The 20,411-nt window shown below is 34.8% G+C and overlaps 2 protein-coding genes across 2 annotated transcripts in view; one reads left to right on the forward strand and one right to left on the reverse strand.

The window, feature by feature from the left end:
* The window catches only part of LOC143900237 (pikachurin), a 94,392-nt gene extending 74,627 nt beyond the window's left edge, over nt 1–19,765 (reverse strand). Inside the window, exons 1-3 of the mRNA XM_077411340.1 lie at nt 19,580–19,765; nt 14,825–15,199; nt 3,893–4,009 (exon numbers count right to left, since the gene is read on the reverse strand). Coding sequence (XP_077267466.1) covers nt 3,893–4,009; nt 14,825–14,942 — 235 coding nt within the window. The 5' untranslated portion in view covers nt 14,943–15,199; nt 19,580–19,765. The remainder of the gene's footprint in view (nt 1–3,892; nt 4,010–14,824; nt 15,200–19,579) is intronic.
* LOC143900251 (ADP-ribosylarginine hydrolase CG2909-like) overlaps nt 1–20,411 on the forward strand; it is a 56,989-nt gene that overhangs the window by 1,842 nt on the left and 34,736 nt on the right. The gene's annotated exons all lie outside the window — the stretch shown is intronic.

Genomic DNA, 20,411 nt, shown 5'->3' on the forward strand with positions numbered 1-20,411 from the left:
AAGTTCATTCTTTTCAATAAATGTTTTCTTATTAATTATTTATTATTCTAGAATTAATATTTGCCTTACTTTGCCTTACTTTGAACAGACAGTAGCGGAAACATATATTAGGTATAGAAACGATATATAATTGCTTATAAAATAAAAAAGCGAAAAAATAGAAAAAAGATAAAAAGAGCAAAAAATTTATAATTTAACGAGCGAAGGTCGCCAAATTGAGAGTCAGAATCAAGGATAGAATCAATATAAGAATCAGATTCACAAACTTTGCCGTACTGAAGGGAGCACAATTAGCGCAAGACAGTGGGATCGATTTGGATTCGTGGCAGCGGAGAAGGAAGTATTTACAATGGCGGTACCATCAGATTCAACGCGCGGGAGCTAAAAGAAAGAAATAAAAGATGTCGGAGTTTTACCAGCCGCGAAATTAAATCCAGAAGTGAGATCCGAGCGGAGGAACGAGGATGCAACATTCATGTTAGTTAGATTGCATGATTAGATTCGGCGAGCAACGGATAGAGGAAATCGCGTAGTAAAAATACGACGGAGTTGAATTTATTGTGTTATCCGATGAAATGTTCCTAATAGATACGTAAGTAAAACCGATAATAACAATGAAATTCATAATGATTGTCGTTTGATAGTTAAAATAAAACGACGGACAAATTTATTTCCAATATGGCACATAAAATACAAAATTGGAATACAGTTTCATTCTGTAGTAATTGATAGTAATTGATGTTTTAGAACAGTTAAATTCGAAACGGACACAAGTTCTCTTTTCGAGCTGCATTAATTGTGCAATATTTCTGTAAAAAAACGAAGCCGTTATCAATAATTAACTGCGAGTTATGCTTTGCGTAACATGATAAGTCGGGAATAAACGTGTTACAAGTAATATAATTTCTTTTTTGCGATTCTCGCCGGCGCGCATTCTAATTTTAGCAATTAACGATCGTTGTAGTTTTGCGGATGCTTTTGTTCTCACGTAATTTTTTACCGATTGTTTCAATCTATGCAACTTGTGCTCTCAAAAATAAGACTTTTGATAGACAAGTCGAAATGCAGTGTGTTTTAAAAGTTGTATTCTTTTTTCGCAAATTCTTAAAAAGGTGGTTTACGTGAATCATATAGGGGAAAACTTTGGTCGCGAGTGTACCGAGATAAGCATTCCGATCGTGGATAGGCTGTAATAATGGAATTCCGCGAACAATCAATCGGAAAGCAATTAACGGAGGCGATCGTCGGCGAACTTCCCACCAAATTTCCTGTCGCGTTCGCTCGTGAGAAAAACGTCTATTGGATAAATGGAACCGCGTAATTTTGTTGCAACAGTTGTACCGAGTTGCATACTGTAGGTCAGTAATGGTGCCGCACATGGCGTGATTAAAATGTGTGTGAGTGCAATTAAAACGCAGAAATTATTTTAATATTTTATATTCTTTCTAAAATATAACTATTTTCTTTCTCTATTTAAAGCAAAAATGCACGAAAATATAGCATAACAGACAACAAGGAATATTAACTATGCACTTTCCATATTCTGAGAAAGTACAAGAGCAACCCTTTTATTTATTTGTTAAAATAAAAAATGATCATTATATACTTTATACGTTATTTATTTTGCTTGAATGTCACGCATCGATTATATTACGTATCACATTTATGATAACGTGATGCTTGGTTCGAGACACTTGTGCCGTGACACACAAAAACCCTTACATAAGATTAAACTAGCGATAAATCATAGCTATCCCCAAAAATCTTTGTGATTTATGGATAATTTTGCCGTATTTTTCTTTCACAATGCCTTCTCTCCGTATTTCATAAGCCCGACGCGAAATGTATTCCGCGCAATTCCACGCGAAATGAGATATTACCTTTAATACGGGCATGGCACTGTAAACAGCTTGAACTTGAGATTGTCGAGATAAATTTGCAACGAGTGCGCGAGCTTTTTACCTCGTAATTTTTCGATGACGCGATAAATAAATTTTACACGTAATACAAGTTATATTATTACTTTTACCGACATTATATAAAGTAATAGAAAATCTCGATAAAAAATTACAATGTCTAATTCATTTTTTCTTTATTTTCTGATGATTGCATAACTGAAAAATTTTTTTTCTCTTTTTCCAGTTTCATGAAATTTTAATATGTTGTTCTGGAATGCAAAATAGAATTATGTGAATTTTTTGGGAATTTTTCACCCTCCCGTTTTGAAAAAAATCTACTCCAAAAATTGTATTTTTTTATAAGTTTTCTAAATACTTTAACGTAGGGAAAATAGCGTCGAACGCAACAGACTCACGTATGTACTGGAAAGGTATACCCGTATAGATAAATGTTAATGAAACTATTTTATTATTTAAAGTGCAGTGTTCATTTATACGAATATTTGGTACCTATATACAAAATATCAAATAATATTTCTATAAAATTAATTTATAAATAATTTATTTATGACGTAATAGAGGAATAAACGGGATCATAGTTAGCATTCAAAAATTACGGGAAACGATTATTTTTGTTTTCTTGTGTATTTTTTTTACAATATTATTAGGTGTCATTTTGACACCATGGGACCTACAGTTTATAACGCCGATTCCGAACGGCTCTATTTTTTTTCATTTTTTTTTATTTTTTGTTAGTAAGATTATCAATCGGTTAACCCCCCCGGTATTCATAATCGGATCTTATTTCGGTCTTAAATATAAGATATGACTATGAATACCGACAAGCTGTTATTCCAACAAACTGCTTTTATATACCATCGTTCGTCGTATTTTAAATACGAGAAACGCCAGTTAGCGGATCCCATCTAGCGAATGATTCGACATTCTCATACATAGACCTTATAGATATGGACTGAGACAATACATAGCAGACGCCTGTCCAAAGTAAGTTCTCAGAGAGAAACATACTTTTCAGTACTCCTCTTTCTTAATTGAAAATGTTGGACCTATATAAAGACTAAATTATACTATATATTTACTAATGTAGAATATAATATATATATATATATATATATATATATATATATATATATATATATATTTTATATATATATATATATATATATATATATATATATATATATAAAGGGAATATATTTTTAATATATTTTATCAATTCTCACACACATACAATCGAATGCGAGTAATGACATATAAAAAACAAATTTATTTAAAATAGCTGTTAAAGAATTTATTTCGTTTGCTTTCGACAATTTTATATGACTGCACCAAAAAAAGAGCTTACAATTTACAGCTTAAGCTTACAGTTATAGAACGTAATGCGGTTTTATTATAATAAGAAGTAAAAATTAAAATAAAAGAGAAAAGTGTTTTCACACACAGAAAGTTTAAAAAAAATCCAGATATTATAAGAAATAAATTAAGAATATTTCAAAAATTACCTGATGGAGAACAAAGTCTGATCGAAAGCCCAAATAATTTTATAAAAAAGGAGCCATTGCTATAAGACCTTTAAATTTAAATGTGTTCCATAAAGTTAGAGAGAGATTATCGTAAAGCTAAAAAAGAAAGTATAAAAACTCTCGCGAAACATATTTCTAAAACTTTCGAACTTTCGATGGTTTTCCAACCTAGTAAAACTGCAATGGTGTTATCAAAAAAATATTACCCCAGCAATTCGAAGATAATAACAGTTCGCTTTTGAAGGATACTTCTGCAACAAAACTCTCCGGGAATCGAGCGAGAGATTCAACAGCGGCGAGAGAGCGGCGCTTCGGAAACAATACGCGCGTCGCATCAAAAAGTTTTGCCGGCATGGCACAGCGCAAAATTTTATTAGGGAAATCAAAGATGTCGCCCGCCATGAATGCGAATTGCAAAGCGGGATAAGGATTGAATCGAGTCACACTCACCGGCGCAGCTGTATCCATTTTTATGAAGTATGTAGCCGTCCCTGCAGTCGCACTCGTACATGCCGTCGTGGAGTTCGTAGCAGAGCTGCTCGCAGGGCGATCCGTGCCCGCATCTTCCTGAAACACGGTAGGGAAACGGGGACGTGAGTAAGTTATGCGTGCCGAGGGAATTCGAGGTGGCGCGAAGTGGCGAACAAAGGGAGAAACATCGAAATAGACGGCGGCGATGAGTTGCAAACGCAACTGTTCGCGCATTCTCCGTTCCCGCCCCTAATAGCATATTTACACAGCTTGGACGTACTTTGTAAAAGATCAATCCGTATAAAAATTCTGATATAGATATATAATCTCTTATACCTTTATTTTTATCCTTATAGGATATTACAATCCGTATACGTCATACAGATGTGAATTTACAGTAACGAAAATTTATATATATATGTATAATTGTATATGTATGTAGGGTAGAGCGGGGTCAAAAGTAACGCGAGGCGAAAGTAACAACTCAAATATCTATAGCTAGTTATAGCTATATAGATATAGCTATAGCTATAAGATATAGCTTATAATTATAGCTTGTTCAGCTTCATCCTTTAATCAACAGAAGCATGCGCATCTATGCCTATAACTAAAGATTTTTATCGCATTAACTCTGAGACAGGATACCGGTCAAATATGCATGCAGCAGTAAAAAAAAGACGGTATGCTACTTCTCTAAATAATTTTCCAACAGAAGTAATAAATTGATTATATTTGCTGTTCACCTTTTGGTATATATTTCACAAATTTTGTAGAGTTTTGCGCTACGTAATATTTTACTAGCAGCTCTATTTTGATACATTTTTTTGTCAACACATCGCAGTAATACCGAGGCGTAGAAAGAAGTTGTATAAAATTTGCGATGAGAAAAAGGTATATGTTACGACATATACAGGCAACTAAATGCCATCGAGCCTATCGCGGCGTAAAACTATTTTCTCGCGAATTTATTTTGTTATTTAATCCAACAACCAACAAATTTACAAAAAATATAGTGAAATATTAAATCGTGGCAGGTGTACAAAACGTAATATTCAGAATTACAGCGTCGTAATTAGTTTTTCATTATGCTGAGTAACACGAAGGATTAAATCAATCTTGTATATGACATAAGAATTCTTTCGAAATAAATGTTGAGTATAAACTTATGTTTATGATATAATTGAAGTGTCAGCAACAATAACGAATTTAAATAACTTAGTGCAATGATATGTATTGCAAAATCTAATATTTTGCAATATATATTTTTAAATATTGGATTTTATACAATAATATTTTAATACTTTTTATATAATTGTTTTTTCTCTTATTCTCTTTCTCTCTCTCTCTCTCACACATACACACACACACACTTTGTTTTTATTTAATATATTCATAAATATACGAGCAGTTGTTAAACTAAATGTATTTAGCAAGTTGTACGGAAAAACAATTCAACAATTAACATTCGTTCAGTGTGACCGACCGATACGATTAAAAATTTCAGTGCTGACGTTTTATGTCATGTAATTGTCGTTGCAACGCTGAAATTTACTGCAAATATTTTACGACTAGCAATAAATTAATCAGTTTCACTGTTGCAATGTACGCTGACAGACCTTTTTATGAACGCACCAAATCACCACGCGTAATAGGTTACAATGCGATATTCGTCGAAAAAGCAAGATTGAAAAATATGCACATTATTAAAAATATGTACGATTCGTAAACTTATCGAGATGAGCAATTAAACGAAAAGCATTGCGCTCGATTTATTTATTTGCAGTGGAAAACGAAGCAATAATGTATGGAAATTGTTAATTATATATATAACTTATGTGAATTATTTCTGTAATACTATTATGCATATAATAACTATTTTTTAAATTAATTATTTTAAACGTTCTATTATAATTTGAATATATTCGTATTTTATAAGTCAATTTAGGGGTATGTTATTGTGTCGTGTTATCAACTCCGCTGCTGCGCATCATGTCGATGCGTGTTAAATTATTTCACTGTGAAATACACGAATTTTGTATTTTAATTTGAAGTAATGGATCTGTGAGAATTATGTTATAAATACAAAAAACTTGAGTAGTTAAAGTTTAAATTCAAAATATAATCAAATATAACGTTTCTCTCACAGATCCGTTAAGAACAATATTTTAGCTGATTTGAATCAGCTCACGTAGTATCTGCATATAAAAAGTCAAAAGATAAAATTTATTAAACTGTAAAATTCAATGTTATCTAAGCTGTAAGAATCAATAACCACGCGATAACATTGATCAACTTTAATCAGTTTATAATTCGAAAACTTGTGGCTTTAATATTATCAATCAAGATTATTTTATTCGAGTTAACCTTCGGAATATGCTATTAAAATATTAAATGACAATGATTGTGGAACACTTTGTTTTATACATTTTTTTACTATTACTTATGAAATAATATTTTCAATAATTCCAAAAAATTATATGGACCAGAGAATAGTAATAGTATAATGGATAATAATAATAGGAGTAGAGTAGAATAATTATAACAATTTGCTTTGATGTTAAAACTAACAATTTATGTCGTCCAAGAATTATACATATTAATGATAATGATATCATATTCATGAATAATGTTTAAAAGTACTACAAATCGTATATGTACATGTGATGTTGCAATTTGTACTTTTGAACATTATTGTGAAAAGAACTGCAGGTACAGAGCAACGATTTCGTTTTAGCAACGTCATCAACATTAAATATTCACAACGATATATTTCCCAACGATTTCGTGAAATAGTCAAAATAGCGACATATTGCGAAATATTTTACATAAAGCGCAATTGGATGGGGACAGCATGGGAGCAAAAAAGATTTAATAAAAAAGTGCATTACATATTGAATGCAGTAAAATTTCATGGCGCTTTTATTTCCAGCGAGCTCATCTTTCGGGCATCAGGCATCACGAATGAAAATAAAGCGCATTCAATTTGTATGTGGACTTTTCAATTTGCACATATGCATACCTAATGCGTATATTTCACACTTAATTTTAGTTTAACGAAAGTGCTTGCTAAGTGGACCTCATATAAAGCCAGTCATTCGCACAACGATACGTACAATTAAAATATTTCTGTGTTGTCGGTCTGTTTATGAAAACGTTTTAATCAGAATTTTTTATTTCTGATTTTCAATTTTTTAATAAAAATATTTTAAACGGCTCGAATCCTTTTCAGTCAACATGTTTTTGCCATTAGCCTACATAAATAGAAAGCCACGTGCTTTATGAGTGTACAAACATATAAATTTTCATTTCCACAAATATTTACCTTCTTTTCTATAATATGATTAACAAATTGAAGTTACAAAATGACTTGGTTTTCCTTTCTACGCCAAATATTTTCCTCGTAATATAAAACCGTACATAAACAAACTTCTCATATATTTTAGAAAGCAGAGTAAATATTTTATATCGATCGTATCTTTAAAATTGCGAGAGCAACCTAAAGTTTTTTAAATAGCTTCTTACATGTTTACCACGTTAAAATAGAAGCCCTAATTGAACAGCAAACTAGTATGTTTATCATATGCTTATATGTTTATCGTATGCCAGTATTATACGTAACAGAGATTATACATGCACTGAATCTCTCATTTACATAATAGATGAATTACGTAGAGGTAGAGGTTCTCGTGGATGCTTCAATAAACATAGTAATCAAATATAGTGCCTGTGTACATTACGTTCCACGTTAGAAAAAGACAAGCGCGTAAAAAGCGAAATCGGCGGAATTGTAAAATTAGGTGTTTGCACAACGAAACGATTAATAAAACGTAACGCGAGCGGGAATAATACTGGAAGAAGCGAAATCCGCTGTTGAATCTGCAACGACGCATGCACGCCGAACTTGCATCGCGCACGCTGCATTCTGCGACGAATCACGCGACTCGTTTCACCTCGATGCACTACATTTTTCCATAGTAGTTGCCCACCCCCCTTGCCGCAGACATAGAACATTGAAAATTCCAATATCCCGCTCGGTCGTGTGTGTACTTTTTACGAAAAACTGCCCGCGTGGGAAAAACTGGCATTATTTTCATGGCGGTACACTACCGGGAAATATATATCGCATTGCACTCGACTCGTCAATGCACCGGCTACGTAATAAAACCGATGTCGCGTGATGTTTCGTAGAATACGATAGAATTTTGTTCCGGCGGTTGTTGTAAATACCCATGCATCAAAATCGTCAGCTCCGAAACTATATACTCTTGTCATTGTTAATTTAATTCGTTATTTATTTGCTAAGTTTATACGATCGACTTTTTATTTGTTAAGACATCCGATTACACGCCGAGATCTTACGACAGTGCATTTTTTTGTACATATATTTTCCCTTCTCTAACCTCTATCTTTATCTTTTTATTTCTCATTTTAATAATGTGCAATATTCTCTTGCGAGAAATTACAGCTAAAGGACGCTTCAGCTTTACTTTTGACAGAGAAGCAATGAGTTTAGACTCGAGAGATATTGATATCCGGTTACCCGGATATACACCGCGCATCCGGGTAATTACTCGACTTTCGGGAAATACTCAAGTTCTCATTACCCGGATACATTTTCACGTGAAACGCGGAATTCAAAGCATACGCGAAATGTGGGTAAAACATATGAATGTGGACACATGAAGGAAACAGACAGAAATAGTTGCAGATAATTTGCAATCCGATGAAATTAAATAACGGATAAATCGTACGCGGATAAATACGGGCATAAAATAACAAAAAGAATGTTTCATATTTTACAACAGTTACTACATGGGTCGCCTCACTCTTTTGTAATATTATATTTTAACAGACTCTTTAACAAGTTTTGGCATCCATAAAATTAGCATTTCGTTAAAGTAACGTTTACTCGAGAGTAACTATAAAAATTATCTTTTTTTCCTTATCTGTTTACTTATAAATACTTTAATAATACAAAGGCCGTAAAGTGATTTCTGCTTTAGCCGATTCTGCTAGATATCGGCAGCCCGAATATCGGGATAAAATAAACCAGTTTAGAGACTAAATCCTGTTCCTGAAACGGAATTCATGTTAGTGTTTGCATCCCCTTACGAAGGTGCGGGCGAATGAACCGATTGCATGGCACATGTGAACCCAGGGTTGAGGCTATGATTCTACTGCGCGCCATACATACGGAGCTACGCAAACTATGCTGTATGGCCTTAAGTACAATGTGGATCTTGGTTTGATTCGAGGCGACGCGACACGATGCGACGCGACGCAAAGCGACGTTGCTACATCGTCTGCAATGCGATGACATATATAATCGCCCGTATGCCGTGATATACTCTAACACTTGTAGACATCAGGTATAATCGGTAATGTATACTCTAAGTATAGTAGCTGTAACACTCATAAATACCATTCTACCATTAAATGGGCACAGCTGGCAATCAGATATTTAGAAATCAAAACCCCCTTTCATCTATATATATTATTTTTCGCAGATATTATTTTTTTTCGTGTTTTCTATTTTCTTTGTTATAGTCTTCATTGTTTTATTTTTTAATCTTATCGGATATTAAGTGGACCATTGTTTGTATCATGTGTTTATCATATCCAACATACGTGACTGGGAATTATAAAATGAATAGTCAAGAAGAATAAAAAGAGTGATGTCATAAAATATCATAAATACCGATAAACGATATCATCAGGCTTTCATTGAATGAATTATTTAAATCTCTGTCGAGTGGTACATTTCAAACAATAAATTACAGATTTATCGACTTTTCTCTCTTCTCATGTTAATTCTCATGTTAATCGTTATATACTATACTATTCAATAAAATATCATATAAAAAGGAAAAACCATGCGTGAAATATGTAATAAAACACGAATTTATCTGAAAAAAATACAGTTTTTGTTTTATACATATTTTTTATATTTAGCAAATAAGCGATAATTGATTTTTTATGTAAAATGTATCCTTTTTGTGATTTAAAAACAGTTACGAAGAAACAAAATGTGTAATTATCTAAACACAATTTATTTGCTGATATAGAAGAGAATATTGAATTGGAAATTATTGGATTTTGCAATATGAATTATTCTCAAATGGGGTATAGAATTTTCTTGATTAATCGGATACATTTTCAAAACTTAAATATAAGATGAGTATGTTGAACGCGTTGCGGTATATTTCATAATTTATTAGTTCATGTATAAATATGTTATCAATCGATACACAGAAAGTTGTGATGAAGGATTTTCATACATTTTTTTAATTCCACGATAAAATTATTGAATACTTAATGAGCAAATATATAAATTTGCACGGCACACGCCTCATTCGATAAACAAAAGTAATTAATATATAAGTTAAAATCTTGTAGTAACAATTAACACTCAAGATTACAGAATAAATATTTTCAAATGTTAGCCACGAAAGAAAATAGCTTGATTTAGTGATTTAATACAGAAACTAGGTGTAATTATATATACGATGCAAAAAAGAGGGCAATCTTTTGATACGTTTAATAATTTAATAAGTGACATAACAGATTTTAACTGTTCATTCCGTCAGACACCGTTTGTGTTCTAGAAATGTCATTGTACGCGAAAGCTACATAAATTTTAATAAGCTACTATTCGCGGCCGTGCACTTTTCCGTCCGATGCAAAGTTCAATTATTCTCTCTAAAGCTTTAATTGCCGTTAGTCGTCGGGAACACGGATCGCTTTTTAATTGACCAATCTTCGAGTTATAAGAAAATTGGCCCGCTTTATTATCTATCGCTATTTCGTCGTGGCCGCACGCGGGCGCACGCGCGCTTTTAATCGACGTCGGCGATAGCGTTATCGCGCACTTAAATCTCCCGACATGACTTTTAATGTCTCGGAAATGCGTTAAACAATAGCACGCGCGAACAGTTTACGCGTATATATAGAGAATTGCGCGCGCCACTATGTTAACGACGCAGAAAGGGTGCGTTAATGTTAATGACTCGCGTGCACGCTCCCTCTGCGCGAGTGAAACCCCCGCGCGGGGCCCATTTGCTAATGGGATAGCGAGCGATTAATATCGCAGTTTGATGCCCTTTAGGCGCGAGCGAATGGCGGAACGAGCTTTCTGAGAATAGCGGCTACGCGCGGGAAATCATGCACGAATATCCATGTAAAATGCATGTGCGACTTTGTTTAACGACTATGTGGATGAGAACGCGCGGCTATAACGTTTTGCGGTGTAAATACATATTGCTGTTAGCTCTATATTATGCAAATTATTAGAGTTACGATATATGATATTCGCGCGTCCCGTAAAGTTAGAAAATTTAATCTATAATATGGTACATTTACATGATAAACACAAACTATGTTTTCCTTGAGACCTCATTAATAGTCTTACTTAATTAAATTGTATGAAGTTTCTAAATATAAAATGTATAAAGATAATTAAACAGTCACAATTCTTATCTTTACAATAGAGATCTCAGTAATTAAACAAGAATTAATATAAATTTGTTTTTTAATATTAAGATAAAAAATAGAAAATATACATCTTTTAATTTATAAATATTATTTAGTTAAAATTTTTTTTCAAGTTATATACAAAATGTCTTAATTTATAATTTATTGTTAATTATTTGAAAATGAAATTTTATGAATTTACTGGATATTCGAAGGTATCTTAGCATGGAGAATCAAATTAAATTCCAAAAGTCGAACATTCGAAAATCGAAATACAAAATTATACGTATACCTGTTTACGTTTGAAATCGTTTTACGTATAGGAGGTTTGCGTTGAGAGGCCAGTTATACAAAGCTCGCCTATGCACAATTATCAGTTTCATTTAGTATGAAAATACGCTTACTGATTGCCGTGAGAAATAAATGAAAGTCATCTTGTTTCACGCAATAGCATTGACGCGCCCGCATTCATTCGCGATGAAAAATCGCTCGACATTATTCGCGTTATTGCCATTGGAATATTGGCAGTCGAGATGGAGAGCGAAGCTCACGACAATACGGCATGCTGGCCAATGTCGGTCGGAGAAAATGGCGGAAATATAAAGCTCTAATGGCTTTTGGCGGGACTGGTGTATATCGATTCTCGTGCGGCTCTGCGCATTAATCGATCGTAAATGTTGCATAAATACTTGCACGACCGCCACGAATCCGCCGAATAGTTCCGCGCGGAATAACGTCGGCTTTGCTGGAATTCAATTCATTTCAACAGGTCACATATAATTCAATTTAACGCGCATAGTCCAACACGGCGTTGTTTTTACCGTTGAATCAACACGTTTCGTATCGCGGCGATACCGTGGAATGCATTGCACGACCGATATATTACACCCTATATAAAACGATCATCTTTTATTATTTTTTATTATTTAATTAATTAATCTTTTAATTACACGTTACACGGATCGCAGCTTCTTAAAAGCTCGGGCGTTTTACATTAAACAGGTCTATACATGGATTATCTTACCTTAAATATAATACAACAATGTAATCGCGATTCATTGTTATACTCAATAGACCGTTATCTTTCCTTATTTCTCATTTATTTCGATAAATATATACGATAAAATGAGCGACAATATTTGCGGCACGCAACATAAGCGAACGTCAAGTTGTGTTAATTGAAAGTACAAGCATATTAAATGTATGGCGTTGATCGCGTGCTAACGCGATTAGCGTTATCAGGATTTGGGTAACAAATAAGCGCGCACATATTGACACATAGTCGAAAGGCATTACCACATTCTCGTAATGTTTTGAATATTCAAATACATGGACATTGCGAAAGCAAAAGCCGGTCGTCGTTGTAGCGGTCAAAAAGTATTTACACACGGCAGCTTGAAAATTGCGAACATTATCGCGCCGCGGCTCGATCCCATCGGCACTCTCGTATTCTCGAGAGGATCGATACGAAGGCTACAATTAACTGAATACAGTCGCACCGGCAACCGACAGATATCTCACTGACTGGCGCAAAATATTTCGCTGGCTCGACCCTTTTTTTCATGTCTCTCACCCCGGTCGCTTGTGCGAATTTCAACTCGTCGCTCCGTGGAATTCAGCCACCGAGGTAATTTTTCAAAAATTATTCGTCCGCTTCGTTAAGAACCAGCGCCGCAAATGGGCGTGAACCCGCGATTTTTTTTTTTTTTTTTTTTTTTTTTTTTGAAATAACGGAAAAACGCCATGTTCTTCTAATACTCCGCGTGAAAACTTTTTACGTCGCGAGACTTTTCGCGATATGTTGTCGTTAACTTTTCACGAAGTGGATATGGATTTTCGATACAAAATGTATTTTAAAGACAAACTCCATTATTTAAAGTAGTACTTTTGATGAGGAAGATAATTTAAGCTTAATCAAAACGTAGAAGTGAAGAAGTCGAATTTTTCCATCTTATACACAGTGTAATTTTTTAAAATATTTAAAAAAACAGAGTAAGTCTATCTTAAAGATACATGCAACGACAAAGTGAGAGAAAGTAATAAAAAGTTGGATCTATGATCCATATAAACGATGAATTGTCACCAAACTTTTATAAACCCCAGGCTACAACAAAAAATACATCATAAGTCGTTGTCCGCTGTAAAATAAACACTATTCTTTCATTCTCTTTTAACGAAAACTTTTTTATTTAAATCTTTATTTAAGAATAAAATGCTTAGAATTACATCTATGGTTAACTTGTAATTCTTTATAAACTCTTTATAGAAAAACAACACATATTTATAAACTTAAAATATAAATTTATCAATTTTTTCATTTTTTAATATTTATGTTACGTTACATGATATTTAATTTTTGTATTAACCTAATTATTGAATTATGGGATATAAAATAGTTGTATATTAATAATTATGTATTCTAATTTTTAAGTTATTTTTGTCAAAAAATTAATATATTTTTTTAATGACCTCTCTCTCTCTTTCTCTCTCTCTCTCTCTTTTTCTCTTTCTCATTTTAAGATTGTGTTATCTATTTTAAGATTATGTTATTTGTTTTTCTTAGCAAAGTGTAGAGAGTTAAGTAAAAATATTTTATTTTTTATGGATTATTCCATAACTGAAAATTATTAATTTCTTAATGTTTTTAATAAGATATGATCGAATCGAAATTAGTTTTGAAAATAATTAAGAAATGGTTCAGTGTGGTAAGCTCTGAAATATATTAGGATATCCTTTTATCTTTTGATATAGATTTATTCTTTAATATAGTTACGTCAAAACTATCTTAATATGGAAAAAGATTGCATTGGAACACAAAATTTAAATGCATTTAGCATCTGTAGTATCTATTATATGTATCCATGAAGAAATAATCACCGGAAGTGAGAGTTTTATTTAGACTGAAACTGTAGGAATGAGAGGCAAAATTTTCTGGATTCTGATATTAAATATTCTTGAAATATTTTTATCCGTTAACGTAGGGGAAACCGAGGCGAAGTCAACACTATTTTTTTGCATTATATAATTAATCGCATTATAAAATGAATAACTTTTATCTTTATAGACATTAAATGATTCTATAAGGTTCTTTTACTACGGTACAAATTCACTCAGCCGTTAGATTGTAAAATATGTAGTTAACTTTTATTACACGAGATACGTACTATGATATGTATTATAATAGCGGAGAGTATTAGTTTCATTTTATTCGTAAACGTGCGAATTTGAATGCTAAAGTAACGGGGCGATTATGTTAGAACTTCTTTGGATTAAGAATATTGTGCATCAATCTCGCGCTCACGAGATGAACCGCAGCTCCTTTTTGCAGTAATGTCGACCGTAAAACAGAAGTCAGATCGGTATATCATACCACTTACGTAAGTTACCGGAGAGTCTATAAATCCAAGAGGAGGGGAAGGGAGACAAATAAAAACGACTCACCTTGGAAAGCAGCCTCGAAGGTGGTCTTCTCCTCCACGGGGTTCTGGGCAAGCACCGGAACGACCGACAAGTATCCCAAGATGACGAAGAGCCGGCAAACGTAGCGTAGTCCAGCCATTGTCCAGTGATAAACATGCACGTCGCCGGGATCGATAAGTCCTTACTGTCGCATGCTCCAGTGGGTCCTGTCGATCACTTCGCAGCACACGCGAGACACTCTCTCTCTCTCTCTCTCTCTCTCTCTCTCTCTCTCTCTCTCTTTCTCTCTCGAATCACTAATTACTCGCGACTACTAGCACCAGGCGATTCGAGATGCACCGGTCCGAGACACTCGTCACAACGCGATGAACCGATCACGCGAGCCTTGTTGATTCTCTGTGGATCAAATGAACCAAAGAAACAATAAGTAAAACAGAAAAGTTCAGATCCCGATGAAAAGAATATAAGTCAAAGTAATTTTAATTTTTAATTAATATATCGATGCTGTGTCTTGAATATTTTGCTTGTTAGTAATTATGTACAATGCAATTATTGTTTACGAAAATTTTTGTAGAAACAATTTTTACAGGAGTGACTTTTAAAGCGGTGTTCTGCCGATTAAAGGTGTAATATCAAACTCAATGCAAGGTTTTAATACTAAAAGAAGAAGGTGTCACTAAAAAAATTGTAGAAGCTTTTAATAATGATAGCATGTCGTAAAAGGTGAATTCAGCCAGTTGTCGTGATGACAGTCGCGAATATCATTCATAGTTCTGCAAAAGTGAATTGAACCAACACAGGTCGAGGTCGATTCAGTTGCAAATGACGTGTATACGTAACAAAGTATTCGCGGCGTTTACTATTCTCGTTATATCATGGCAAATGATAGGTCTCTATTTTCGCACGATACCCCATGCAAATTTACTTGACACCGTATGCATATCAATGCGGGCATGCATATTTCCCGCGGGCTCGCACAAAGGGGTTGTTTTTGCCTCGCTCTCGGTCTCTATCTCTGACTATCTTTTTCTTTTTTTTTCTTTTTTTTTCAAAATTCGCGGAGCGAAGAGACAGGATATAATCCTGCCGCAAGAACTCCCGAGACGCGACCATCCTTTCGCCGAGAAAGCCCGGCAGAATGTTTGCACGGTGGAAAATGTAAGGTGAATTGCGCTGCAACAGCAATTACAGAATTAACGCGCGAACTCGCGAGTATTAACGCCCTTAGAATAAGGTTTTTCACTTATTATGCCAAACTTGCATTACACCTTTCCGTCGCAGCGTTGGTGTCGCCAGACGCGAACGTTACGTGAATATGCAAAACGTCGAGTACGCAGCTGCAGAAAGAAAAATTCAACCGTATACTGTGGTTAGAATTAAATTTTCGGAGTATTGTCGGAACATGTGTCTTCGTTATGTGGGTTACGTGGAACAATATACGAGATAAGTTAATATGCAAATCTCGTTTTATCGAACTATGTCAATATATAGGTAGTTAATTTAACATTTCCGAAATGATGGCTAATATTACCGTTATTTGTCTTTCAATTTTTCATGCTTTTCCTATTTCAGTTTTATCTTTAAAAAAGCTCTGATAAAATAATTAAAAGAGAAACAAAATCTATATTATGTATCCTGTAATGAGAGCGTATTTTCAGAACTCGTAAAATAACTGAGATAAGATAAAGCGCACAAAAACAGTTGCAGGCTCATAAAATTCGAGAAGCTAAGTAATCGATTTGTCGATTATATCAGGCGTGCTACATTACATCCGCTGCTTTTAGATTTTGAGGATCGTGGTAAACGCGAAGCTCGATATCGACTGTCGTAGCCGATAGTTGACGTTTCAGCTTAAGTCACCGACTGGTGTCACGAAGTTGCGGCAGATAAGATTACCCTGGCAGAGCCTCGTGGCCGAAATTTCCATCCCCGGGTCGCGCGATGTAAGCTGCAGCAGTCGGTGAGGAAAATGCATCGGGTTTACACGTATCGCATTACGATGTCTTATATCCATAATATCGGAAGCGACTCATATCTTATTGTCGTATTGTCATATTTGTCTTCTTCTTACGTATAGTTGAGAATTGGATTTTTTAACTACTAATTATCTTTGAAATCAGAAAACACGCATCAAATCTTTTTTTTTTTTAACAACTGATCGCGGTAAGGAAATATTTAATTTTTTCTAAAAATTGTACACAAAAAAATTGCGGGTTATCTTCTAATCTTATTGAATCAATTTAATTAAATCGATTATTTTGTAAAGATAATGTGAAACGTAAAAATCGAATAAATCGAAATAAATTTGTATAATTGTGAAATTATAAAAACTAATGCATCGAGTGTGTATATGAAATATTAAAATAAATATTGAAGAAGTATAGTTTGATTATTAAATTAACAGTTTGCCTTTCATGAAAGTAATAGAAAATTAATTTTATAAGAATATATGCCAAAAGTAATTTAATTGAACAAATTGGTTACAAAAAATGTTCTTTACTTTGACATAAGTCTTACAAAAAACTAAATTCGCGTATTCTTTTAACAAAGTCCAAAATATAACATGCTTAATATTTAGGATAGCAATATAATTTTATTTTTTGTGTACTTTAGAAATGATTGTTTTTCTTGATTTGTTCAATAATCCCACGTATTATATCTGTCGTTTATGCATTGAACAAATTATATCTTGCAGTCTTTCTTTCGAGCTTTTATTTTTGTTATTACATTTTATTTGTTGCATGATTGATGAAAATTTATTAATGGTTTACTTTGTATTATATCACCGATGTGTATCTTTATCTGTGTAAGACAAATCATGACTAGCTAAATTAGCAATCGCAAATTTATTATTATTTATAATTTAATGTGCAATGTGTACTATATGTGTGTGTGCGTGTGTATATACACATATAGATTTTATATAAAATAATGTGCAAAATTAAATTAACAATTTTCTGTCACAGACTAATATCATGTTTAATGTCGTTATAATCAAATATCGAACATTGTAAGTTTAAATATGGAATATTACAAAGTCTTCACGATAATTAAATATGACAATTAATAATGAAACAGTTTTCCCTGGTACAAATTAATATTTGTTTTCATGGAAAGATATTTGATGCGTTCATTTACTGCAACCTGAAATTTCCTTGAATAAAAGCTATATTAAAAAATTCGATTAACACATCAATTGTCGTTTTAATTTTGCTGTTTCATCAGTTTTCGTTTAATCAATTTTTCTTCAATTATATTTATTTTTATACTGGAGAGATTTTTTGTACGTATATTTCAAAAGAATCGTATTTATAGTGTATTATGTCGCGTATAATAATATCAAATGTAAACTCTACTTCACGTTTTACTGTATATTAATATACTGCCATTTAATACATAAGTGCAATATAATTACGTGTGAAATATGGAAGTAGCTTGCAACTTTACCGCAGCTCTTAGTAATTTAGTATTTGCGCAACACAGCTCGTCAAAGAATTAAGAGAAGCTTTTTTCACACGATATAATTCAGACTGCTACAAAATACAATGTGACAAAGGGAGAATCAAGTTGCACTATTGTGCCATTATCTGGCGGTTCGATAACAAACAGATTTTAACCCTTAACGAACTGACGTTCAGTGTCATTTGACACGTAGCTCAAAGCTGTTCTATGTCACAATTCGATTGAAGCAAATACTTATTCACGAAACTCTAAATTTCTTATTGTTCATACGATTTAATATCGAAATGGTCTATAACGATAAAAATCACTCCCGCGCATATTAAACACTATTCGCGTTAAGGGATTCTTAATTTTCGATAAAAATTGAAAAATTATATTGACTACTCAGAACAGCCAACAAAATCGCATTGATGAAACTAATAAAAGTGATAGTCAATAAAAATAATGCTGATTGACGTGTTAAACGAATCTATTTTTTAATTCAGTTTATATTCCCTGAAATTTAATCCAGTTTATATTTACTAAAATTCTTATCGAAAAAAGGGTGTTTTAAATAAGGACTTTTTCCACCGATATAAATATCGGACAAAATTCTAATATAGAAAACGTATTCCCGTATTGGGATTTATATATATGTAGAATATTTGTTTAATTGAAACATTACTTTTCCGCGCATTAATACGTTAATACTGCTTCAGCACCGTAACGTCGCTATAACGATTACCGAATAATCTACATGGCTAAGCGTGAAATTCGTTCCTCAAGAAAGATCGGCCGTCCGACGCACCAGTCCGTGGCGCGCGAGCAACAAGCAAGCGGCCTCGAGAGAAGCGATAATCTACGCCCTATCGCGGTATAGGGCCGATTAAACCGTCGAGAGTCATACGTGAAAAGTTTTTTGATCGATAAGAGCTGAAGTCTCGCGCGCGCGAGAGGGAGAGAGACTCATCGCGCCGAAAAATATACGCATCCGCGGTGCGTGCGTGCGGAGCGCGTAGCTTATCGAGCGATCGCGCGCCGCTGGCCGCGAACCGAAGGGCCGCTGAATCAATAAGAGAAAAAGCTCGTCGCTTCCGCGAGGGTTGCCCTTCGGGGGGGGAAAGGCCACTATTCGCGTCGTTCGACGCGAATCGAAGCGGCCGTGAGCGTCGTCGAGATGCCACGGAACTCCCGGTTTTTCAGTATAGGGCTCGCGGCGCAACCCCCTCGCCGGACGCACCACCGTTTCAACCCCCGTTTTCGCGTCGTCTTGCGTCGCCTCGCGTCGCGTCGCGTCGCGCCGGCGGAAGCTCGGCTCGACGGTTTTCCTCGTACCTGTCGCACGGACGCGGCCTCCTTTCGCTCTCGTCTCTCGCAGGCGGATATTTCTCCCCTTGCACTCCTTTTTTTTACTTCTCTACCTCTACGCGAACGAGGGATGCACGAACGAACGCACACACGCGTCGCGGAGCGTCGCGACGGCCGTCGGTACCGGCCGGTGTCTCCAATCGAACTGCGGGGGTAGTTCGACGGTGGCGCCGCCGAAGGACGCCGCCGCCGTCGCCGTCGCCACCACCACCTCCGCCGCCGCCGCCGCCGCCGCCGCCGCCACCACCACCACCACCACCTCCACCGCCACCATCGCCGCCGCCACCGACGACGCGCGGCATGCGTCATAACGCCGCCGCCACCGCCTTCGATCGGCCGCCGCCATTTTTTTACTCGAACCGCCGCGTTACTAACCCCCTGAAAACATTCCGCCTGAAAATGCGTGCCTTCCGATCGAGGGTGCGCAAGAGACCGGTCAGGGGTGTAACGTCAGGGATACGAAGCCGGCACGCAAAGTATATTGCGGTTGCCGCGCGCTCCTTCTTTCGTTTCATGAAAATGAAAAGTGAAGATGTTAAGATGAATTTAGAACTGTAAGAGAATTAGGATTGTAACATTTATACCTATAATCTTTATTGAAGCTGGTGATTGCATTGCGATCGTATCTCAGAGAGATTGAGACTTAATTGATCAAAATTAAAACGGGCAATAATTGAGATTAAGAATTGAAATATTTGTAAGCTTATACTATTATTATATCAACCATATAGCTAGCCAATTTTTATCAATGAGTGGATACTTTTTAATCTCTTCAAAGTAATTTTAATCTTAATTTTTA

The sequence above is a fragment of the Temnothorax americanus genome, unplaced genomic scaffold (assembly GCF_048541705.1).
Source record: "Temnothorax americanus isolate GAGA-0224 unplaced genomic scaffold, ASM4854170v1 Scaffold3, whole genome shotgun sequence".
Lineage (NCBI taxonomy): Eukaryota > Metazoa > Arthropoda > Insecta > Hymenoptera > Formicidae > Temnothorax > Temnothorax americanus.